Here is a 25,549-nt window from a genome sequence, read left to right on the forward strand (position 1 = left end):
AATTGTCTACTGTTGCCTTTTCAGCAGATCTGAGTGTTGGGGTAAAAATCTCAAATAATAATGGTGGGTCTGGTGTCAAAATATTGAATGTGATCAAAGCAGAGAGAGTAATGTGTAAATCATCTGCCCCACAGGTAGGGGGAGGGTGTTGGATGGGGGTATACTGGGTTTGTTGGGGGTGGAGAATGGGCACTGCTGAAGGTACGGTGTTTCATTGTATGACCCGAGACTTAGACCTGAAAGCTTTGTAACTGCTCTCACGGTGATTCAATAAATAAAATTAAAAAAATGAAAAAAAAATAACCAGTATGGTGGGGCTGGAGTGATAGTACAGTGGGTAGGGTGTTTGCCTTGCACGAGGCCAACCTGGGTTCGATTACCAGTATCCCATATGGTCCCCTGATCACTGCCAGGTGTAATTCCTGAGTGCAAAGTCAGGAGTAACCCCTGTGCATCACCGGGTGTGACCCAAAAAGCAAAAAAAAAAAAAAAGTATGGCAGAAAATGCTGCTTATAGTCATCTGTACCATATTGAGGTTAAAACTCCACAGTGTCTCTGTTAATATAATTTTTTTTGGTGTAAAAACTGTTGTTAAAGGTGATTATAAATTGCTTTTTTGAAGGAGAAAATGCTCCCATTTTAAAGGATAGATTATTCTTCCTATCAGAAAGAGCCCTTGAGTCCCATCACCAAAGAGTTTTGGCTAACTGGTACAGTTGGGGCTGCAGCTGCATCTTAACATTCAGCGCTGCTTCCAAATTTTATGAGAAAGTAAACAGACAAAAACACTGTCCTCCCATTGTTCATCGATTTGCTCGAGCGGGCCAAGTAACGTCTCCATTTTTTTGAGACTTGTTGTTACTGTGTTTGACATATATTGACTACGTTGTGGGTAGCTTGCCCGTTGCAGGTAGCTTGCCAGGCTTTGCCGTGTGGGCGAGATACTCTCGGTAGCTTGCCGGGCTCTTCGAGGGGGTCAGAGGAATTGAACCCGGCTCGGCCATGCTGGCTGTGCACAAGGCAAACACCCTACTGCTGTGCTATTGCTCCAGCCCCGCCATACTGATTATTTTTTGCTCAGGAGAGGATGCTCTGACTCCCGTGGTTTTGGGAACTGGATGTGATGAGAGAAACTTCTCTAGTAATGAACTAAAGAAATGATCCCTGAAAGCCACTTTTACAGGTTGCAGTATTGTGACTTTTAACATATTGTCATTCAGATAACCAAAATATATTCTATATACATTTATAAATGACTTGAATCCTAGTTTCTTGACTCAAAACCCTTAAAACCCTTAGCATTTCCTAAGTGCAGAGAATAAAAAAAAATGTTTTGTGCCATGTCAATGAGGTGACTTTGGCATGCATCTAAGAATTAAGGCTAGTTGCCAGGAAAACTTTCAGTTTCACATTATAGAATGAGTTTGCCATTGGCCAATAATTTAATCTCATATCTAAAAATTAACGCCTCCACAAAAGCCTTATATTGATGACTTCAGAGCTTTTAGGCTGGGGGATTGCATAATGCTTCCATGTATCACTGTGCTGGGTCCGCCCCTCCCTGAAGGACAGAGTTCCTTTTCTCAGGACCTTGCCTTACATCTCACTTATCTGGGTGTTGGTTTATATCCTATAATTTTCTTTATAATAAATTGGTGACTGAGTGTGTAAATGGGTTTCCTGGATGCTTTGAGTTGCTCTCGCAAATCAATCAGACTTGACAGGGGGGTCATGGACACCTCTCATTTGTAGATGATTGGCCGGAAGCGTGTACCGGAAATGGCCTGTGACTGATTCTGAAGTGGAAAGTGATCTTTAGGAACTGAGCGGAGTGCTGGAATTGAGATTTTTTTTTTCGGTCTCAGTTTTGTGTCTGAGAATAGATATTTTGGTCTGTCACTCTTTCTCCTCTGCCTTTCCTTTCTTCTCCCTCTCCTGTGGTTCAAACCCCACACAGACCATGTGGATTACTATTACATACTACTGGTGTTAGGGTATTGTGTTATACTAAACACCAATAGTATGTAATAGTAATCTACATAATCTGCAATATCTATATATTTTTAGAAATCATCTTCTCATGGATATTTAGAGAGGATTTGTGATATTTGTAAATAAACTGATCACTTGGCTTTATGTTTAAATTTTTGTAATTAACTTTGAACAGTTACAATTTTTAAAGATTGGATTTATTTTAACATATATATTGCTCAGTTATACTTCTGTTTGCATAAAGGTTGAAAAAAAATGAATTTAAATCATTAAGGTAATCATTGATTATCTAACCTGGTTTCTCTAGATTCCTGTGAATAACCATAATAAAAACCATATCATCTGTTTTATCTTGTGTAAGAAAAATATTGATGACGTAAAATGCCTGATGTCAGACCTGTTTTAAATCATCACCAAAAAATTTCTTTTATGGATAAAAGAATCTTTTCAGGATAAAAGAATAACTCTTGTTTTTTTAAACCTTTTTTTGTTTTAAGGTGACGGATGTGGACATACTGTCCTGGGCCCTGAAAGTGGAACTCTTTCATCCATAAACTATCCCCAGACCTACCCCAACAGCACCGTGTGTGAATGGGAAATCCGGGTGAAGATGGGCGAGAGAGTGCGCATCAAATTTGGTGACTTTGACATTGAAGATTCTGATTCTTGTCACTTTAATTATTTGAGAATTTATAATGGAATTGGAGTTAGCAGAACTGAAATAGGTAGGAAATTTACTTGTAAATGTACATGTAATACAGTTTTCCTGAGTCTTAAAGCTAAAGAAGTCTTTGATGCTCAACATTTAATGACTGCTATTTAGAATATGTGGGAAATTACTGAAAATATGAAAAAGTTTTTTCTTTTCATCTTTTGCACTGTAGTGATGATGACAGTATGTAGTTTATGATGAGAATGGGAGGTAAGATTATTTGAATTCTTGTTCTGTAGAAGCTGAAAAGAAAATAATTCCCAGCATGCAGTGCTTTCTTTGTGTTAGACACTATACAAATCACTCCCATCAATTGATTTATTCTTCTCTAGAAGACTATATTACTCCCATTTTCTAGGCACACAAAACATTTTATTTTGGTCTCAGTCACATAATGTTTCAATACGCATCCATCCCTTCACCAGTGTACACTTCCATCACTAATGTCCCCAGGTTTTGCCTGCCTCCCTCCCTCTGTGACAGGCATGTTCTCTCTCTCTCTCTCTCTCGCTCTCTCTCTCTCTCTCTCTCTCTCTCTCTCTCTCTCCTGCATCCCTCTCTCCCTCTCTCTACCCCTCCCTCTCACCCTACCCCCACACTCTCCCCACCCTTACCCCTTTTGAGCATTATGGCTTGCAGTACTGATACTAAAAGGTTATCATGTATATCCCTTTCCTTATTTCCAGCACTCTGTTCTTGTCTAGAGTGATCATATCTAACTATCATTGTCGTAGTGGTCCCTTCTCTGTTTTAACTTCTCTTCACTCCACCTCACCCCCAACATTTGTGGCAAGCTTCTAACCACAGATCAGTCCTTCTGACCCTCATTTTTCCTGCCTTGGATATTAGTCTCGTACTATTTTATTTTATATCCCACAAATGAGTGCAGTCATTCAATATCTCCCTCTCTCCTTCTGGCTCATTTCACTCGGCATGATACTTTCCATGTCCATCCATTTATGAACAAATTTCATGACTTCATTTTATCTAATAGCTGATAATATTCCATGCACACAAAACATTTTGGAAAAGCAGCTGGGGCCAGAGAGATAGAACAAAGGGTAGGGTGGGTTTGGGGTCACCAGGGTTCTGCTTGGCAGTGCTGGGAAGGTGATGCTCTACCTGGTATCTACCCTGGGCCATGTGCATGCCAGGCACACGCTCTTGCCCTTTCTTTCGAGTTTCTGTATCCGTATTTTTAAGTGCTTGGTCTCCTGTTAGTGTATTTCTCTATCACATTCATGTTTTTCTTCTATAAAAGTACTTATAGTATTGTTGCATAGAAAGTTGTCCTTTTAATGTCTTCATTTTAAATTGTGGATTTAAACATTAGAAGGTTCTTTTGTCATGTTAAATGCTTTTTTTTTGACATCAAGATAACATATTTACACCATTATTCCTGTAGCACTGTAGCACTGTCCTCTGTTCATCGATTTGCTCAAGTGGGCACCAGTAACATCTCACAACAAATTGTGAGACTTGTTATTACTGTTTTTGGCATATCAAGTATGTCATGGGTAGCTTGCCAGGCTTTGCCGTGCGGGCGAGATACTCTGGGTGGCTTGCCGGGCTCTCCAAGAGGAGTGGAAGTATCGAACCCAGGTCAGCCACATGCAAGGCAAAGCCCTCCCTGCTGTGCTATTGGCTCCAGCCCACCATTATTCCGACTTATTATTATTTTCCTGGTATGCCTATCTTTATCTTTTATTTTTAATTTTTCTGAATCATTTTTGTTTAGGATACAAAAAAAATTTTTAAAGATCAGGTCATCTGCAAATTAAAATTGTATTTCTTCCTCATTTGGAAGCCTATTATTTCTCTGATTTCACTAATTATTCTAACTAGAAGCACCTAAAATAAAACTATAATAAAAATTTTTATAGATGGATGGATAGATAGGTAGATAGGTAAATAGATAGGTAGACACATCTTTCTCCTTTGTGGAGTCTTGGACAGAGAATCAGTTATCTGTACTCTGAACTTCACTGTGTAAGCAGAGGCCTCAAAAGGTGGGGCAAGGTGTTCAAGCATTCTGTTTGCCTCGCCAGATGCATCCTGTAGACAGAATATCAGAAATACTATTTACTATCAGCTGGTATCAATCTCCTGTCTGTATGAAATTTTTTAAGTTAGGTTTTTTTTTTCCTTCAAAATTTCTTGTCACTATTTTAAATAGTAAACACACCTTTTATAGTTAAAGTCTATACAGTCACATGCCTTTACTGTGTATTCTTTTGAATCGTGAAGTTTTTAATTGACCTTGTTTATTCTCCAGGATAATGTGATTTGATATTACTTTGGGGGGTAGGCCTCCCCAGTGATGTTTGGGGGCAGTGGTGGTCAGACCCTGCAATAGTTGACCCATCAGTGTGTCCTGACAATTGACATTTGATTTCTACAAGACTGCGCTATTATGGTCTAGTGCTGCTTGATGCCACCGTGCACATGCAGTTCTTGGGATCATGGAACATCGAACACCCCCTTGAGCTGTCTCCCTTGTCCATAAAGTGATTTTTAAATAGCTAAACACATAATTTTCTCCAGTTTAGTGTATTAGTATGTTATTCTGTTTTTAACATCGTAAATATTTATTGGCTTCATAATCTACTTTTTTAAAATTTAGGCAAATATTGTGGTCTGGGATTGCAGATGAACCATTCAATTGAATCGAAAAGCAATGAAATTACAGTGTTGTTCATGAGTGGAATCCATGTTTCTGGACGAGGATTTTTGGCTTCATACTCAGTTATAGATAAACAAGGTAAGTTTCTACTGTATCCCCATGGTACCCACATTTTTCAACTTCTAGAAAGAAAACAAGTAAACCAAAATGTTACTTTGTGTGCTTGTTTCCTGAGATTGGAGTAAAAGATGGAAGTTAGTAGCATAGACATAAATTTGAAAAGCAAAATGAGATCAGTCACAGAATTGCAAAATTAGTGTATTTTTAAATTAAGTCCCTATACTTCCTTTTTTTTATTAGAGGAAATACTGATAGTCTTACATGTATAAGAGTGGCATGCAATACTTTATGGTCCAATTTAAATTATTAAAATGTTCCATATTAGCCAAAAGTTTTATTATCCAATATGCCCTTTGGATATAATATGATTTTTCTGTTAAAAATCATATTACCATTTTACACACACACACACACACACACACACACACACACACACACACAGCGTCTCAAATTACCAGAAGTACCCCGGAGAGTATTCTCTGAAATACTACAAAGAAAAAGGTGATATTTCCTAGATTGTTAGTTTAAGATCTGAAGAAGTACAATTTAAGATCTAAAGAAGTATAGTAAAGCGATAGTAAAGGATATAAGACAGTTATATTTCATGCAGCTGATAATGGTTGAATCCCAGCACCACATACCGTCCACTGAGCAACGCCAGGAGTGACCTCTGAGCACACTACCTGGAGTAATCCCTGAGCATTGCCAGGTGTGGCCTTCAAATCAAAAACAAAGAGAAGGTTTTAAGGTTTGTCTATTAAGTGCAATAGAAGGCAAAACATACCTAATGCCTTTGACCAAAAAAACAAGAATTGAAACAAATTTCTAGAGTTTTGACCATTGTGCCATGGTTTTATTTTCCCTCTGCAGGGGCTACTCTGGTTGTAGCTTGTACAAAAGTATATCAAAATAGTCATGTCATTTAAATTAGGAAATGATGTTTCTGGCAGCTGAGCAATGATTTAAAAATAAGCTGATCTCTTGCTTTGGATGCAGCAACCCGAGTGTGATCCTGGACACCACATAAGATCCCCAAGCACTGTCAGGCATGAACTCTGAGCGAAGAGCCAGGAGTAATCCCTGAGCACTGCACAGTGTGGCCCCAAAACATAAGTAAACAAAAATAAAAACAGTTTAGTGATCATTTGATGTGTGAAGGCTAATAAAAGTCCTTATGACGACAATAAAGGGAGGAGTAGGGGAAAAGATGATTTGGGTAGAGTAATAGAAATAAAAGGAACATCCTGACTGAGAAATTAATATTTATGACAAGTGCCTGGAAAGCTAAGGCTGTCTGGTGGCCTGGGGTGTCTGTAGGTAGCCCTGGAACCAAAGCCAGCCTTTTCATATTTTATCTCTGTGAAATTCATCTATAAATTGGTTAGATATGAGGACTAAATGCAGTAATATGTGTAACAGTGCCTGACAATGCATGACATAGGAGCCATAAAACAAATGTTCTCTTCCCCGCCTTTACTAATGTATACTTGCATGCATACTTATTTTTTCCCCCACATCAAAATGAAGATAGGAAAAACCAATTAGGTTACAATAATTTTTTTAAAAAAATTTTTATTGAAATGCCATGATTTACAGTGTTATAGATAGTTCCATTTTAGGCATACAATAATTCAACACCAATCCCTCCACCAATGTTCCCAGATTCCCTCCCCATACCAACCCCCACTCTACCCCCACCTGTCAACTTGGCAGGCACGTTACAAAGTTTCAGTGGTTGCCATTTACATCTCATGCCTTCAGTTCTGCTTAATCTGTGTTTTGGGTATATGGCTATCCCTCACTCATAGGGTGATGATAAATTTGCATTTCTTTTTTGGATGTGTGTGTGGGGGGGGGAAATCCTTCAAAGTGGTTCTCAGAGTTGAGAGCATCTTGTCTGAAGATGCAGTGTTGGGCAGGCCCTGCTGTCACGGCATGTGCATTGCTCAGAGGGCCTCCAGTGCCACCACCTGGCCATGCGAAGGATTGAACCATGGCATCCTCTCTCTGGCCCTATGTTCTTTGGGTCTTCCTTCCAAAATGTCTTAAGTTGATAGGTAAGAGGCTAGAAGAGAAATAGTTTGTGGTTGCTTTTGATATTCCTTGGTCTTAATATGAGAATAAAATATTTATTTCGATGTTCTGTTTTTCATTCTCTTTGTTAATCATTTTCTGAAAATTTCTAATAATACGTATCCTCTCTTAAAATTAAGGTTTTTTTGCATTGCACATTTAAATTAGGAATTTTTGTTTTTTGTTCCACAGACACTTGAATGTCCTGCATTCAAGTTGTTTTAGGAATTGATCATGATTTCAGATATATGAATTGATGTGTTGTGTATATTTATAAATGCCTGGTCAAATTCAGAGTGTTGTGTCACTGTTTTAGATATCTTTTGTTTTGGGGACACAGTTGGTTGTGCTTAGGACTTACTCCTGGCTCTGCGCTCAGGGCTCACTCCTGGTGGGGTTCAGTGGGCCATATGGGGTGCCAGGGATCAAACCCGGGTCAGTTGTGTGGTTGGAAAGTGCCTTATTTCCGACCCCGAGGAGTATTTTCCTGTCATTTTCTCTTATCTGTTCATAGTAAATTTTATCTGTAAAGTTCAGTTTTGAAAATTTTATCGACAAGTAAAGGTAATGTTGGTAACAAGTAAAAATCTGATACTGGCAAGCTGCCCGTGAAGTATTCGATATGCCAGACACAGTAACAACAAAGTCTCCAATGGAGACGTTACTGGGCCCGCTCGAGCAACTCGACGATCAACGGGAGGGCCTTTACCTTTACCTTTTACTGATACTTCAAATGATTATGAGAGAAGTTAGTACATCAAATTCCAGAGGTTGCATTATTTTCAAGATCCACATTCATCCTCACCTTTCAGAAGAAAATTTTAATTTCACAAAACCTCATTGGAATTTAATGTCCAGTAATCTCTTTTTTTCTATATGAATTTATATTTTCCGTATATTTCATAAAAATGGGATCATGCAGTACATAGTCTTCTATAACTTTTTTCTTTGGTGTGTTTTCGGGTTCATCTTTTGTGTATGAATATATGATTTATCTTATGATGAAATTATATTCCATTGTATGGATATGATAGTTTCTTTATCCATATTAGTTGATGAGCATTATTTGCACAAGTGTTTATGTACACATAGATTTTTTAATCCTCTTTGGAATTCCTAGTAGGAAATTTTAAGAAACTGTAGGACCAGTTTCTAAAGGAACCACTATTTTCTAGTAAATGAGGATTCCGTTTTCTTGACCTCTTTGTCAGCACCTGTTACTGTGGGTTCATTTTTCATTCTAACCATCTTACTGAGTATAAAGTGGTATTTCATTTTTATTTTTTTATTTTTTTTTGCATTTTCTTGATAGCTAATAAGTATCTTTACATGTACTATTTGTTATTTGTATATCCTAAAAAGATAACACAATTTAATATCCAGTTTTGTTTGCTTATGCTTTCGGTGATCTAAGAAACTGTTGCTTAATTTGCTTAACTTATATTATTGTGTTTTGAGTTCTATAGTTTTGATGCTTAAATTTAGATTGTTTTATGCTAATTTATATATGTAAAGTAAGGGCTCTAATTTCGTTCACTTGCATGTACATATCTAGTTATTTCAGCACTTCTTGATTAAAAAAAAGACTTCTTTCCTGTTGAATTGTCTTGGCACTTCTGTCAAAATCAATTTTGAGTCAACTCAGAGGGCTTGAGACACTATTTGTATGCAGGAGACTGGTGCCTGGGTTTGAGCCTTATTACCATATGGTAACCTAAATTCTGAGCGGGGAGTAACCCCTGAGTAGTACCACAGAGTGTGTTCTGAAACCCCAAGACTAAAAAGTCCATCGACTATAAATTTGAAGATTTGGTTTTGAACTCTGAGTCTTATTTGTTTATACACTGCTGTCAGAAGTCTCTGCAGATGGTTTCCTTTGAGCTGTTTTCATTTTGCATATGCTGCATATGCTGGTTCTTACTATTTGGGAACCTTATAGAAATAATGTTTTTTTTTTATGAGAGACTGCTTAGTTGGGAAAAAGCTTTAGTGAAAGACATCTTAAAGCTTCTTAATCCTCTGCTTAATTTATATTTTCTCTGCTTTTCAAGATTTAAAGGTCAGAGCTTATAATCAGGATGTTCTCTACCTTTAGTTTACTTGATTCCTTTTGCTGTTTCTCCCAGGGAGCACTTTTGTGCCCCCATAGAATTTGAGAGCAGAGTCAAGTGAGGTATATATATTTGCATGTCACATTCTGGCGTTTCAGCCTTGCTGGAGATTTAACACTGCATGTGCTTACAATCAAAGCTTTGTTCTGATCAAGTGTGTCCATAGTTGACCAGTTTTCTGGCATGTGGCCCCTTGGTAATGGCCAACTGGCTGCTTCAGCTGGTATGAATGCCATGTGGGACCACATAGGTACCTTTTTATTTCTGAATTCCATTAATCTTAGGGGTCCAACCTCTAATTTTAGAATTTGGAAACACTTTAGCATAGGAAAGTTGAAAATCAGCTCTTACTGATTCTATATAAAGATTGCCTGAAATAACTAGAGAATAGGAACTTCAGTTTGTTTGACTATGGTTCTCAGCTGTTCAGCGTGGTAGCAATGAAGCCCTTTCCAGGCACTTCTTAAACTCAGAAGGCAGGTTTAATCATCATTCAAATGTCTGTGGTCTCAGTTCATCATACTAGTTATACTGATCCATGTTGGGGTTTTTTTTTTTTATAGTCCTTTTATTTTTAATTTAATTTAATTTTTTTATTAGTGAAACACCATGAGGTACAGTTGTAGACTTACAAACCTTCGTGCTTGGGTTTCAGTTATACAATGATCGAATACCCATCCGTCCAACAGTGATGTTAAATCACTCAAATAACTGCTTTCTATTGGTAATAAACTGTCATGATGCTCTTCTTTTACAGATAACTTCTGTAAACACATGCATTTCTTAGAATTATAAAATAGGATAAAATTAGACTGTTTTGTAATATAATTAGGTCTCAGCCAGGTTGGCACTTACGCAGATTGGTTGCTAGCTCAATACATGTAGTGACATTTTAAAGCCCTACCTTATTGAGAGCACTCCTCCAACATTAATGTATTCAAGAATCACCTATATGTCTTGTTGAAGCAAATTTTGGGACCCCCCTCTCAGATATTTGTAAGTTGGGATGTTGTTGTTCAGAATTTGAAATTTGAGTAAGTTCCTAGAAGATACTAGTGCTACTGGGCTCTCTGGGCTCAAAAAGCTGCTATTTTGAATAGCAGTTATTCAGAAGCACAGAAGTAACTAACCTTTCTTTGGTTGTTGTTTTATTTGTGTGTGTGTGTGTGTGTGTGTGTGTGTGTGTGTGTGTGTGTGTGTGATCAGCAAGGGATTTTAATAACTAAATATTTTGGTGTTTAAGAAGCTAAATTTTATGGAAGCAAGTTGACTCATGAATCATATCTGCCTGAGTTGGTTCTTTGTATGTGACTAAAATATTGTGTGGTCACTGTCACTGTCACTGTCCTCCCGTTGTTCATCTATTTGCTCGAGCGGGCCCAATAACATCCCCATTGTGACAATTGTTACTGTGTTTGGCATATCGAATACGTCACGGGTAGCTTGCCAGGCTTTGCCATATGGGTGAGATACTCTCAGTAGCTCGCCGGGCTCTCTAAGAGGGACGGAGAAAATAGTAATAATTTATATAATAATAAAAAACTAAGAAGTTTTTAGGACAGGATCTGGAGAGATAGTTCAAAGGGCTGATCTATACCTGGCATGTTTGAGGCCCTGAGTTCTATCCCTGGCATTGAATGGCCTCTAGGCATCACTGAGTTGAACCTGGTTGCTTTCAACAGTATTGGACGCAGGCAGCATCACATCACTGGGCCTGAGTCCAGAATCATCAGGCCCACATCAGGGTAAGTATCCTCAGGCATGGGCCCTGAGTGCCCCACTTCCTCAATACACCACAAAAGAAAATTATTAGTGTGACCTTTCACAAGCTGTTGGGAATTTTTTTTTAATTTCAAACAAAAAAGAAATGGGATTTGAAACAGATGAATATTTCAGCAAGAATAAATATATATCATTGAATCCAATTTTCATTTTATTATTTTTAGATCTAATTACTTGTTTGGACACTGCATCCAATTTTTTGGAACCTGAGTTCAGGTATGACTATATTTATGAATTCTTATCTGACATCTTAATGTTTCCTTTCATCATTCTCTATGCACTGAAAATTACTGTACCCTTAAGTCTAGTAGATACTCATTTTAAGACCCCAGTAAATCAGAGCTTATTTAAAGCCATTGGGTTACCATGTTTATATTTCGCTTCAGTTGTAATGTTTAGATTATCACAATGAAAGTGTCATTTTAATTTTTTTTAGGTCTAGGACTGTTTATTCTTTAAAATCCAATAAAGGTAGATAAATAAGCTGTTTGCTTATTTTTCTCTAAAATGGGTATAGCAGTTGGATTATTGTTGTTCTTTTGTTCTAATCCAAGAAGCACTTTGACTTTTTCCCTGCTTTATGTTGTTTTCTTTTTCCTACACAAGGATTCATTCCTAAATGATTTTCCATTTCTAATCTTAGCTGGCTTTATTTTTACCATTCACATTGCTGCCAAGTTATCTAAACACATATCTGATTATTTCCCTTAGTAGCAGGAACTGCTACTTAACACCAATAATCTCTTTAACCTGGTTTTGGGGATCTTTTACAAGTTTTTCTCAGAGTCAATTTTCTAATCTTATACTTTCTACTCACATTGAAATAGCTCTGAGTTATGTATAATGTTGTACTCTCTCTGTCTCTCTGTCTCCGTCTCTGTCTCTCTCAGTCATGTTATGACATTTCGGTCTCATCTTCTAAGATATCACTCTAATCTTCCCCTGACTTGTTTCTGTTAGGAAAAGAACCTTTTTTGTGTCATTAATAGCACTGTAGCACTGTTCTCCCATTCATCGATTTTCTTGAGTGGGCATCAGTAATGTCTCCATTGTGAGACTTTTTGTTACTGTTTTTGGCATATCGAATATGCCACTGAGAGCTTACCATGCTTTGCCATCATGCTTACCAGATACTCTCGGTACCTTGCGGGGCTCTCTGAGAGGAATGAAGGAATCAAACCCGGGTCATCTGTGTGCAAGACAAACACCCTACTGCCTGTGCTATCACTCTATGTGTCATTAATAATGAACATTAAAAATGGTACCTGTACATGTGTTGTCTACACATCTATAGTTTTAGTACTCAGAGAGGACCCTGGTCAGCGGCGGAATCAGGGTATGGCCCAGCTACCTGTGCCCTCCACTCTCAGCAGTTTTGTCACCTCCTGATGCAAGCTGCCACCCTCTTTCCCCAGGGCTACCACTCTCTCTGCTTAACAACATCTCAGAGTCTTTGCATGACTCTTTACAGTCTCTGTCTCAGGAGACAAAATACATGTTGGAAAACAAAATTTATTTTTTAAATTTTTTAATGAAACATTGTGAGATACAATTACAGACATACAAATTTTCGTGGTTACGGTTCAATCAAACAATGTTCGAGTGCCCATTCCTCCACCAGTGCCTATTCTCCACCATGAGTGTTCTGAGTATCCCTCCCACCCACCCCTTTCCCCTCCGCCTCCTATTTGTTCTTTCTTATTTTCCGCCACTGGTTGTGATGTCTTTCATGAGTTCTCCCGAGTTCGTTTCCTCAGTGGCTCACCCTCACCAAGGTCAGGCAGAGTCTTGCATGAAGCCACAGTTTTGGAGCTTATCTACCACTTACTGACTGTGACCTGGGCACACAGTTCCACAATTTTCTTCTCTGTTCTTTGGGAATAAAAAACATAAGCTTCTAATGTAGAATCTGTAGCATTTCGAATGCCATCCTGCATAGTTTACTGAATGTCAGTTTTGTTATTAGATTCCTCTTTCAGTTACCTTTTCAGTTTTTTTTTTAATAAAATGCCCTTTGTTCATAGTAGAATCATAGTGTGATTAATGGTTTGTGTAACTGTTGGTGTAATAACTTCCCCCACTATTGGAATACAAACTCAGTGAGGACAAGGTCTGTATTCGCTTGACCTTTGTAAACCCATTACCTTGCAGAGCCCAACTCTTAACAGATAACATTCCAGTAAACATGTTGGGTGGTGGGTGGGCTAGTGATAGTGAATGCAGTAATGGCAGATATTTTTTAAATTATCCTAAATTTGATAATAAATTATTGATAAAACATTATTCACAAACTTAGCCCTTCCAAATTTCCGTTCATTTATACAACAACAGGTTTCCACCTATGAATTTCCAAAAACTGTCTCATTTTCCACATCCTGCTTTATTTTGCTTCATAGTGAATGGGTATACCATTTTTTCACTCTGAAGATGACTCCTCATATTCGACGGGGTGGAAACATGTAGCATTTTTGAAGGAAGGAAATTTGGAAGGGCTTTCCTGAGGTGTTACTTCTCTCAGGGTGGCTGTGTACTGGTACTTATTTTGAGCTGAAAAATACATGTAAAGGAGTTGCCCGCCACGAGCAGCTCTCCGGCATGGCCATGGCACCAGAGGCACTCGGACCTAATCCAGAGCCTAGCAGCTTGCGCCAGAAATGTGAATGGTCTACTCATGAAACTACGGCACCATGCAACCCTAGGATGGAAAGGGTGTCTGTCTCTTCCACCTTTCACACCCCTCGCCCAGCAGCATGGTAGCCCTCGCCTCAGAGCTTATTGGAAAGCCAGGTGTGAGCCGGCAGTGACGGGGAAACTGCAGCCTCATGGAATGGGGGGTGGAACCGGCTCATCCTTCATGCCTTACCGAGGCCACAAATTGCCCCCCACGAGCAGCTCTCAGGCACGGCCATGGCACTGGAGGCACTTGGACCTAATCCAGAGTCTGGCAGCTTGAGGCAGAAATGTGAATGGACTGTGGGTTAAACTATGGCACCATGTTCCCCCCACCCCACCCCCTCGGGAAGGAAAAGGGTGTCTGTCTCTTCCACCTTTTCCCCCCATGGCAGCATGGTGGCTGCTGCCTCAGAGTTTATTGGAAAGCCAGGTATGAACTGGCGGTGAAAGGGCAACTGCAGCCTCATGGGATGGGGGGCAGAACCGGCTCATCCTTCACGCCCTACCGTGGCCACGAGTTGTCCCCCATGAGTGGCTCTCAGGCACGGCCATGGCACCAGGCGCACAGAAACCAATCTCGTAATTATCCAGCTCTTGGCAGAAATCCCTCCAGACTTGATTAGTAAAATATCAGAAATCCAAAATAGCGCTGCCGCAATAGCGGCCATGCGGCATCATATAGTTTTCATAACCAGTAAACCAGCAATAGAAAACAAATTATTTCACAATGCCTTTTCAGCAGTTCTGATTGTTGGGGGGTAATTCCAAACAATAATGGTGCATCTTTTGTCGAAATAATGAATGTAATCAAAGTAGAAAGAGAGTTAAGTAGATCATCTGCCTCACAGGCATCAGGAGGGGTGGGAGTGGGGGTATATTGGAGTTCCTGGTGGTGAAAAATAATTACTGGTGAAGGGAAGGGTGTCTGATCATTGTATGACCGAGACTTAAGCCTGAAAGCTTTATAACTGTTCTTACAGTGATTCAGTAAATAAATTTAACAAAGTAAATAAATAAAATAAACCAGGTTCTTTGATCATTTTGCAAAATGAAAAAAAAAATACATGTAAAGACTATTTTTTTCTCAGAAGATAAAGATCTTTATATATCCTTTTCATCTGTTTTCATTTTACAGTAAGTACTGTCCATCAGGTTGTCTGCTTCCCTTTGCCGAGATATCTGGAACAATTCCTCATGGATATAGAGATGTAAGTTGACTATAGACGTATATTAAGGTTACAGTATAAAGGTAAAAGGTAAAGGCCCTCCCGTTGATCGTCGATTTGCTCGAGCGGGCCCAGTAACGTCTCCATTGGAGACTTTGTTGTTACTGTGTCTGGCATATCGAATACTCTTGGTAGCTTCCCGGGCTCTCCGAGAGGGGCGGAGGAATCGAACTCGGGTCGGCCATGTTGGCCGCTTGTAAGGTGAACGCCTAGGTTACAGTATAATTTTTTTAAAACTACAGAATAGGTAAACTCTCTGTACTTTATTCCTAGAATATATATTCTTTTTAGTAACTTAATATTTTAAATTTTTCTTTCACTTAAAAAAGTCTGTCCTAAATTATGGCATCAATAACCTATCTCATTTTTCCTGAGAAAACCACCTAGATCAACAAATTCACAATAATTTCTGAGGACATACGTTTTGTTAGAAAATGGCCAAAATAAAATTTAAAACTTATTTTTTTGCTTTTTGTTTTGTTTGGGGAGCCAAACCCTTTGGTGCTCAGGACTTACCCCTGGCTCTGTGCTCACAGATCATTCCTAGTGGGGCTCAAAGAAGTAGAAGTGGGGCCAGCAAATGAACCTAGGTTGGCCACATGCAAGGCAAGTGCCCTACCTGCTTTCTTCATGATTCTTCTTCCTTTTTTTTTTCCTCTTCCTTAAGTCCTCTCCATTATGTATGGCCGGCGTGCATGCAGGAGTAGTGTCGAACGTTTTGGGTGGCCAGATCAGTGTTGTAATTAGTAAAGGTATCCCGTACTATGAAAGTTCACTGGCCAACAACGTCACATCTGTGGTGTAAGTATTTTTACTGTTTATGATAAATATGCTAAGTAAGTGTTGCTTGGGGACAAGCTACATATTTCTGGGGACCTACACAATCCTACGGTTAATGGCATATATGAAATAGTACTGGTGCACTGTAGTACTTTAGCACTGTCCTCTTGTTGTTCATTAATTTGCTCGAGTGGGCACCAGTAACGTCTCACAACAAATTGTGGGACTTGTTACTGTTTTTGGCATATCGAATATGTCACGGGTAGCTTGCCAGGCTTTGCCGTGCAGGCGGGATACTCTCGGTAGCTTGCTGGGCTCTCAGAGAGGAGTGGAGGAATCAAACTCGGATCAGCCATGTGCAAGGCAAAAGCTCTACCTACTTGTGCTATCACTCCAGCCCAGTACTGGTGCAATGATCACAAATTATTGCGTTTTTTGTACCAGGTACCTAGTGTCTGATTGTCTTGAAGAATATAAGCAGGCTTACTTTGGGGCTTGTTCTCAGCTCTTTTGAAGAGCGGTTTGTTTCATCATTTCTAGTTGTTGAAAAAATATAGAGTGAAATCCCAAGTCATTCAAAAGCCTTTACGTTATTTTCAAGATGGAAGGCATAGTTGTTCTTCCTTATAGCCTTTGTTATGACCCAGGTTGAATTAAGGACAATTGAAATGTTTTGAATATAAATTAAATTTTCATAAATCAGAGGTCGTATCATTTATCCACCTCTTTTCCCAAGAGGATATTTTAGGAATATATTTTCATAGTATCTGTTGTGTCTTCTGTTATACAGAATAATAGATTAAGCATCAAAATAAGGAAAGTTGAAACACATGTCTCTTTCTATAAACCTTGCATCTTACATGTTCAGTCATGTAGCAAGTACTGAGCCTAATGGAAGCTTCTCTGCAGAGATTTATGCAGAAGGAAAAAGCACATCCAGGAGTAAAGCAGGAATCAGCAGAGTTTGTTCTCTGAAGGATCAGCAAACTAATACTTCAGCTTTTATGGGCCTTGTTATTTTTTTGTTTTATTTACAACCTTATGTGAAAATATGTTTTTAGCTTAATGGGTCCTACAAAACAGGTGACTAAGCTATCATTTGTTCACTGGTATTGACTCAGCTGCCATTTTTTCTTTTGGCTTCTCCCAGATGATTTTATTCAAGTCCTGTTTTTCTTTTCCCCTGTCCACTTTTTGAAAAAACAAAGTATATAATACAATTTCTTTCTCTATTGTATTTGAAAAATGTCATAAAAAAGAAATAAGCAATATTAAAGATTATGTGGACATAATTGTACAATCATGAAACGAGGTAACTTTAGAGAAAGTTATTTATCTTATTTAAGGAATTGTAGTGCTTAGAAATGAGACTTAACTTCGATAGAAACAGTATAGCTATCTTACAGATAGCCATAGAATATTCTCATTTTTTTAATACAGTAAAATTAAAACAAAAGAAAAAGTTTACTAAGACAGATATTAGTCATGTTATATGACTGTCACAAAAATACTTTTCTCTCTTTCAGGGGACACTTATCTACAAGCCTTTTTACATTTAAGACAAGTGGTAAGCATCTTATGGTCTTCATAAATCATAGCAATTGTGGATAGCTAATAATTTCCAAGCACTATATGACAGACCCTGTGCCAGTTACTGTTTTTTTTTCACTTCCTCATTTAGTTGTGATAATAGCACCATGAGGTAAGGTAGGTGCTTTTACAGTAAATAAAACTGGAAGTCTTACTGATAATAAGGAGAGTTCCTTAGAAAAGGTGATACTTTAAATTATCTGAAGAATTAATTCTTTCTCAACAGAAAATACCTATTGAGTACCTTTGACTTGTCATCACTTACCTGATGCTGATGAAACAATAGTGTGCAGATGTTTTAAAAAAAATCATGCTTTCCTGGAGCTTATTTCTGATAAAGAGAATTTGATGAGAAATGATGAATAAATACATTATTATTTGCAACACAATGCTTATAATGTCATGACAGATTTTACTTTTCGAAAAATAAGGCAAGGGAAGAGAAGAGGCAAGTCAGCAATGACTGGTTTGGGGTCAAGGCCCAGAAACCTATCTGCCTATTTTAAAGATTTCTGCCTGTTTGGGAAATTACAGTGTAATCTTGTCCTCGAGTGTATGTTAATTAAAGGTACAAAAGAAAGTTCACAGTAAACAAGCTTGAGTGTATACCTGGAAAGCAAATTATTTGTTCTTTGTTTCAGGTTGTTACGGAACACTGGGAATGGAATCGGGTGTGATTGCGGATCCTCAGATAACAGCATCGTCTGTGCTGGAGTGGACTGACCACACGGGGCAAGAACACAGCTGGAAGCCGGAAAAGGCCAGGCTGAGGAAACTGGGACCTCCCTGGGCTGCTTTTGCCACTGATGAATATCAGTGGTTGCAAATAGATCTAAATAAGGAAAAGAAGATAACAGGTTAATAGAGTTTCTCACAATTTTTTAAACTGATTTTTTTTATTTTATGGAAATCTGACAGCATCAAAGATAATCATATAAAGTTAGGTCACTGCAAATGTAATTGCAAATTTTTAAGTATTTTTTTATTATTAATATTACTGAAGCTGGTTTGAGAAAATGAGGCACATAAAAGGAATTGGTATTTGATTCCTGCTAGCTTTTATTTTCCATTGTAATAAGATCGTTCAAGTTAGTGTTTCAGTAAAGTGTTTTGAAACATCTGAAATAACCATCTCTTGTAGTCATTAAGATAAATTTATGTTCACGAAACCCATTTAACTGTTTTAACTAATATTCCAGATGTGCTTGAGTTGAGAGCAACTCAGTAAATGGTCAAAATAATTGGTTAGGATTGGCTTAGATAATTGTGGCAAAAAATGACTTTCCTTTGGTGCAGCAAATAATACCAGTAATCATCTTTAGTCTGATCATTCCCAGAAATTCAATTTTCCTTGATAGCTGAAATTTACCTTACAGTGATACAAAAATAAACTGCCAAAATAGAATATTCTGTTTCCTCTACAATTTTCTCTACACTAGAATGAAACCAAGACTTAAGTTTATTTTACAATGAAACTTTGCATTTGAGTTTGGCAATGTGAATTTGCCAAAGAAAGGAATGTTTGAATAGAGTATTTTAGGTATTTATGCTTTGCTGCTGTACAAACATCAAGGATCAGACCATTTATCGTACAGTAATGACAGTAACTCTCCATTCTCCAGGCATTATAACCACTGGCTCTACGATGGTAGAACACAATTACTATGTGTCAGCCTATAGAATTCTGTACAGCGATGATGGACAGAGATGGACTGTGTATAGAGAGCCTGGTGTGGAGCAGGATAAGGTAAAAAGTAACATTATTACCAGTGTCTTAAACATTTGTCTAAAGTGAGTCTGCCAAGAGCCTCCTCAGCTTTCCTTTGGTCTTCCTCTGCCCTCTCCTGGTTATTTCAAGGTACTTCTAGTTACTTTTTGCTACAAGCAGGAAAGTCACTATGGTTCTAGGTTCCTTTTCATGACCCTAAGAGTACCTGATTTTCTTTCACTGCCTTTTCAATTGAGTCCTTTGGATTGCTAAGAATTTTTTTTTTATAGTAGCTATGATTCCTTTTCTCCAGAAAGAGTTTCTTATCAAGAAAGAAAGCCCAATTTGTTCCCAGAGTCAACTCTGTAGCCAGGGAGTTTGTGAGCTATTGGCTCAAAATCTGCCACAGGGATCTTGTGAGTGGGAAAGTGCTGTCCCCAAGGAAAATGTTTGCCTCTCATTGAGCATTTCGATCATGAGCACTTTTTTTTCAGTGAAACTCCCCGAGTTTTGTTTTAGCTACGTAAGTTCTCTGTATGTGACTTGCTAATATATCTTCAATTACTACTTTTGTCATCTCTCTGTCAAAAATCTATAGGGACTCCTTATTATCTTTCATGTGGATCTAAACTCTTCTGCTGTAATTCAAGACCTTCTTTCTTCTTGATATCACATGAACTTCATCTTTGGTGAGCCTCTACCCATTGAAACAAATACCCATACTGTCTCCATACCTGCCTAATTTCTGCTTATGCCCCCAAATTTGACTGCTCTTTGCTCATAACACATCCATATTTATTTGTATAAGTTTATTATGGTTGTGAAATATAGTTAATTTTTTGAAACTATCAAAGCAATAGCCCCACTTACTATGCAAATACATTTAAGAACAGTGAATTATATTCCTGAAAAATACCTTATTTTTGTTTCATTTTCTGTAAGGTCATTTATTGGTAATAGAATTCTGGCAGGACCGTCTTTCATTACTTTTAATATGCTGTTGTATTATTTTCTAGTTTACATCGTATTCAGCAAAATTCTGTTTGTTTCTCAATGTATAATATATCTTTTTCTTGGCTGCTTTTAAGGTGTCTTTTAATACACTTATTTTGTGTAATTTGATATGCCTTTGTATAGTTGCCTTCATGTGCCTTCTGCTTAGACTTTGTGCTTCTAGGATCTGTGTGTTACGATTTAATCATTTGAAAATGGTAGATCATTTATCAAATCAATCACCTGATCAGTTCTAATTATATAAATATCATGACTTGAAGAGATTAGAAGATATCGTACAGTTCAGTGATATTCTGTTGATTTGCTCTTTCTTTCTTCTTTTGTGGGGAGTGGAGTTTGGGGTTACACCTAGTGGCTCACAGGGTTTACTCCTGGCTCTGCACTCAGGTATTACCCCTGGTGGCACTCAGGGGACCTTATGGGATGCTGGGGATTGAACCAACCAGCTACTTGCAAGGCAAATGCCCAACTACTGTACTATCTCTCAAGGCCCTGATCTTATTTTCTTCTCATAGTTTAGAGAGTATTTCTTTATTTGTGTTCAAGCTCACCAGTCTGTTTTTCTGCAGTGTATAATCTTGGTTAATTTTTATATTTTTTTATAGCTGATGTTGCTTTTTTTTTTTTTTAACCTCAACTTGGGCTTTTACATTTTCTGTTAAAGCTTTCTTTAACCTGTTTATGCTTTTTTCTACTTCTAAAACATGTAGTGTGTATAATGCTTCTTTTGATTCCTTCCCTTTTGTGTTAATTCTGTCATGTTTCATGAATCTTTCAATAATGCTCGATATTAAGGGTCATGTTTCACATACCTAGTAATATCTAGTTGGATATTAGACATTGTGAACTGTACATTTGAAAAAAAATTCCTGTGTTTTAAAGCTTTATTCTGGGTGCAGTTAGGTAACTTAATAGTTATTTAATTTTTACAGGACTTGCTTTTTAGTTTTGTGCAGGACAGCCTGATTTCCTTCAGTTCAGAAATTAGGTCTAATTTTCTTCCTGAACAAGATCTTGTTCTAAGTACTTAACTGTGTATTTAGAGTTTCATTATAAGTTTTATGTATTGTATTATCATTTTTCTCCATTTGTTTCTTGGCAATAAGAACTGTATCTAACTCTGTGCAGCTCTAAGAATTGTTCAACTAGCTCCATTTTTGCAGTTTTTTTCTTGCCGATAGTTTCTTTCCATTCAAGCTAGATTTTTAATGGTAAACTCACACCAGAGACTTGAAACAACCCCCCCCCACACACACACTACACACACACACACACACACACACACATTCTAAGTATTTCTCTCTCTTTCACCCACCCTGAAAATTCTAATTGCCTTGCCTTGTCACCTCTAAGTTCTTTTCTTCTCAATTCAGTGAGACTACCAGGTTTTTTCCTGGCAATATTGGGGCAGTAGGGCTCAAGTAATTTTATTTCTTTCTCTCAGAGATGATTTTACTGTGTTGCTAATTGTCCAGTTTCTGAAATTATTGTATCCGTTTACTGTTTTTCACGTGGTTAATACACAGGGGTTAATTCAGTCCATGTTAACTCTTATGCACAGAGATTTATGGGGTAGGATTGCAAGGAGAGGTTTTATGTCTGAAATGTCTAGCTAGCTATTGTTTCTGTTCCACTGATAGACTGCAAATAATTGCCTTCATTTTATTTCAGAGTACTATATAAAGAATAATAGAAGCTTGTTTGTTTGGGAATGACTGTAACTTTGAAGTAAACTTTTTAGAAAATGAGTTTTGAGAAGTTTAGTGCCACAAAAATCTTCTGCTGGGGTAAAAAATAACCACAGTGTTTGGAAATGACTTGATTGGGGGGTTAAACATTTACTTACTCTCACCTTAGCAGATTAAAAACAACCTTTTTTTAAATTTTAGGCTGGTGTTCACTTATTAAGAGTCTTTAGTAAATATCCAGGTAATTCGATCTAAAATAACAAGGGATTCTGTTTTGCTTACGAGAACCTGGTGTGTTTTTTTTGGGGGGGGTCACACCCAGCAATGCTCAGGGTTTACTCCTGGCTTTGCACTCAGGAATTACTCCTGGCGGTGCTTGGGGGACCATATGGGATGCTGGAGATTGAACCCAGGTTGGCCACATGCAAGGCAAACGCCCTACCTGCTGTACTATCACTCCGGCCCAAACCTGGTGTTTAATGTCACACTTTTCAAATCACAGCTCTATCATTGTCTGGCTGTGTAGTCTACTTAGATTCTTAAATTCTTAAGTTAGAGTTTTCTGGATTCTGCCTTTAGTGTAGGGTTACTATAAAGAGTGTCTCACCTATTTATATAAAAGACCTTGTAAGTAACTGTCAGTTGCTTGAAATAGTTGAGGACAGAGAGCCACGTGATATCATGTTGTAACCTAAGGGTCATTTTTTTTGTTATTTAGTATTTTGTATTTTTTTGTTATTTAGTAATGATCAGTAAATTATATGGGAGTCCGTGTTTCAAAGTCACTTTCCTGGTTCAAGTAAGAACCAAGGAATGAAACATAGTATAGAGCTATCTTTTCTTAGTTTACCCAGTAGGTGGAGGTATATATCTGTAATGTGTTTAGTAAAATAAGTTCATTTTCAGCCTTAGTGAGAGAAAACAATTATAAAAAATACGCAAAGCATTTTCTTATCGTATGTTAAATTATGCTTCACCTTGAAAATAAAACAAATATACTTAAATCGTTGGTAATCGCCTTAGACTAGAGTTACTGATTTATTAATACAATGTAGTGTCTTACAATAAGTGAAGCCATTGTTCCAGATTTCTAAGTTACAGCATCCTTGTTACTATTAAAACATAGTAGAATAAATTTTGTAATGACATTTTATAAATTTTTGATAAAGGGTAGATAGCTTCTTAATGTTTTTTCACGTTTATGCTTAATTTGTTTTCTTAGGAATTAAATCATATTGTCCTACTTTGCAGATCTCATTTAAGGCCCAGAGCAAAAAACAAAAGCATGTTTCAGTGGAGCAATTTAGTCCTGACCTCTCTTGATGTAAAGTACCAATTTTTTGTTGTTTTTTAAAGATATTTCAAGGAAACAAAGATTATCACCAGGATGTGCGTAATAACTTTTTGCCACCAATTGTTGCACGTTTTATTAGAGTGAATCCTACCCAATGGCAACAGAAAATTGCCATGAAAATAGAACTGCTTGGATGTCAGTTTATACCCAAAGGTAAAGCAATAGTATGTTTAATAAGACATTTTATTTTCGCTGAATTTATTAAATGTGGCTTTGCTGTCCTCAGAGAATGTAATTGATAATAATATGAGTATTTAAATAATAATTAGAATACTTTCTTAAAGGGATTTTAAAGAAATAATTCGTATTTCAAAAAGTTAGCTACTAAAATTGCTTCCAAAATTACAAATGGAAGAAATGATAATGTTATTGATGAGCTAATATAATACGATTGATTTTCAAATGTAGGCTCTGCCTTAGTAATCTTTTTTCATCAGGTCTCATTTCCAGATTAGTAATTTTTAATCAGATTTCATGTCATATAATATTTGTATCATAAAAGCACTAATGATTATAGCAGTAACCTTCATCTGAGTACCTTTTACTTTGAGTTAGAGAGGGAATTGTATCCTTTGTTATTACATATTTATTGTTGTTTACTTTCATATTTCTCACATGTAGCAGTGCTGTGGTATCTGGTGTATGATGACCACTCCTAAATATTAAGTGAACATGGGTGCAATATAAAATTGTAATAACTTTGAAGCTTTAGACCTCAAACTTCTTCTCTATTATGTTCCACCCGAAAAGAGATTCTTGGGGAGGAGGGAAGGTATTTGTGGTTTTTTTATTTTTGGTTTTTTTTTTTTTGCACCACACCCAGCAGTGTTCAGGGCTAATTCCTGAATCTGCACTCAGAGATCAACCGGGCAGTGCTTGGGGACCACAGGGGATGCTGGTGATTGAACATGAGTTGGCTGTGTACAAGGCAAGCACCTTGCCCTCTGTACTCAGGCCCCTAGAAAAGATTATTTGCAGATCATTTATTTTTTAAACCGAGACACACACACACACACACATATTCAGTGACTACTCCCATCTTTTAATTTATTTTTATTATTGTTTCCCCCCTTTCTGCCCTTTGTTACTGTTATTTCTATCACCAGGGTTCACATACAGACCAAGTCTTGTTTTCACATCTGGTGCTCCCCAGGGGTGGGGGGGGTGGGGCAGGAGATACACTTTGTTGAAGTACTTGAACCTGGGTACAGTGGAAGCTGTACTCCTTTAGCAGTGATCTCACTCGTTCTGGTCATAGTGCTTGCTGGGGGTTGCTTTGCTGCTCACATTAAGTGCTTGTTGGTGGTCACACTCCACACGCTTTGAAGTGTAGCGCTTACCAAGGCCCACTTTAAGCCCAGTGCTCTCACACTTGGCTGTGTACTGCAGATCTCACGATGCTGAGAGTTCCAGAGAGCAGAGCTGCTGGGGTCACTCAGGACCTTGAGAATGGACAGCAGGCACTTCTGCCAGTCACCCATCCCTGGAGGGTGGGGGTGTCCTGTGGCTGTACATTAATGCAAAGTATTTTCTGTCTTGGCCTGGAGCAGTATCACAGCCTATAGAACTTTTGCCATGCACGCGGCTGACCCGGGTTTGATTCCTCCGCCCCTCTCTGAGAGCCCGGCAAGCTACCGAGAGTATCTCACCCGCACAGCACAGCCTGGCAAGCTACCTGTGATGTATCCGATATGCCAAACACAGTAACAACAAAGTCTCACAATGGAGACGTTACTGGGCCCGCTCGAGAAAATTGATGAACAACGGGAGGACAGTGCTACAGTGCTATTTTCTATCCTACGGCTGAAATTTAAAATTTCTGTGTAGAATTTTTGGATTCTCTGCAAAGTGGTGAAGATACTTGAAATGAGTATTTTACTATGATTGTTATAAGCAAAATGTGTAAGCTTTGTAATCTATTTTTAAAGGTCGTCCTCCAAAACTTACTCAACCCCCACCTCCTCGGAACAGCAATGACCTCAGAAACACGACAGCCCCTCCCCAAATAGCCAAAGGTATGTCACCTTCAGTGTGAGAGTTTGATATTTTTCTAGATTTGTAATATAAAATTCCATAGACTGAAAAGCATTAGAACTTAACTT

At 38.0% G+C, this 25,549-nt stretch overlaps 1 protein-coding gene across 1 annotated transcript in view; it reads left to right on the top strand.

Moving 5' to 3' along the window:
- Window positions 1-25,549, top strand: part of DCBLD2 (discoidin, CUB and LCCL domain containing 2) — a 66,355-nt gene that overhangs the window by 25,204 nt on the left and 15,602 nt on the right. The window contains exons 2-11 of the mRNA XM_056138597.1: window positions 2,491-2,718; window positions 5,329-5,466; window positions 11,579-11,630; window positions 15,223-15,295; window positions 15,981-16,114; window positions 17,620-17,660; window positions 18,325-18,540; window positions 19,306-19,430; window positions 23,450-23,600; window positions 25,376-25,462. Of these exons, the coding sequence (XP_055994572.1) occupies window positions 2,491-2,718; window positions 5,329-5,466; window positions 11,579-11,630; window positions 15,223-15,295; window positions 15,981-16,114; window positions 17,620-17,660; window positions 18,325-18,540; window positions 19,306-19,430; window positions 23,450-23,600; window positions 25,376-25,462 (1,245 nt within the window). The remainder of the gene's footprint in view (window positions 1-2,490; window positions 2,719-5,328; window positions 5,467-11,578; window positions 11,631-15,222; window positions 15,296-15,980; window positions 16,115-17,619; window positions 17,661-18,324; window positions 18,541-19,305; window positions 19,431-23,449; window positions 23,601-25,375; window positions 25,463-25,549) is intronic.

This window comes from Sorex fumeus, unplaced genomic scaffold (assembly GCF_029834395.1).
Source record: "Sorex fumeus unplaced genomic scaffold, SorFum_2.1 ptg000129l, whole genome shotgun sequence".
Lineage (NCBI taxonomy): Eukaryota > Metazoa > Chordata > Mammalia > Eulipotyphla > Soricidae > Sorex > Sorex fumeus.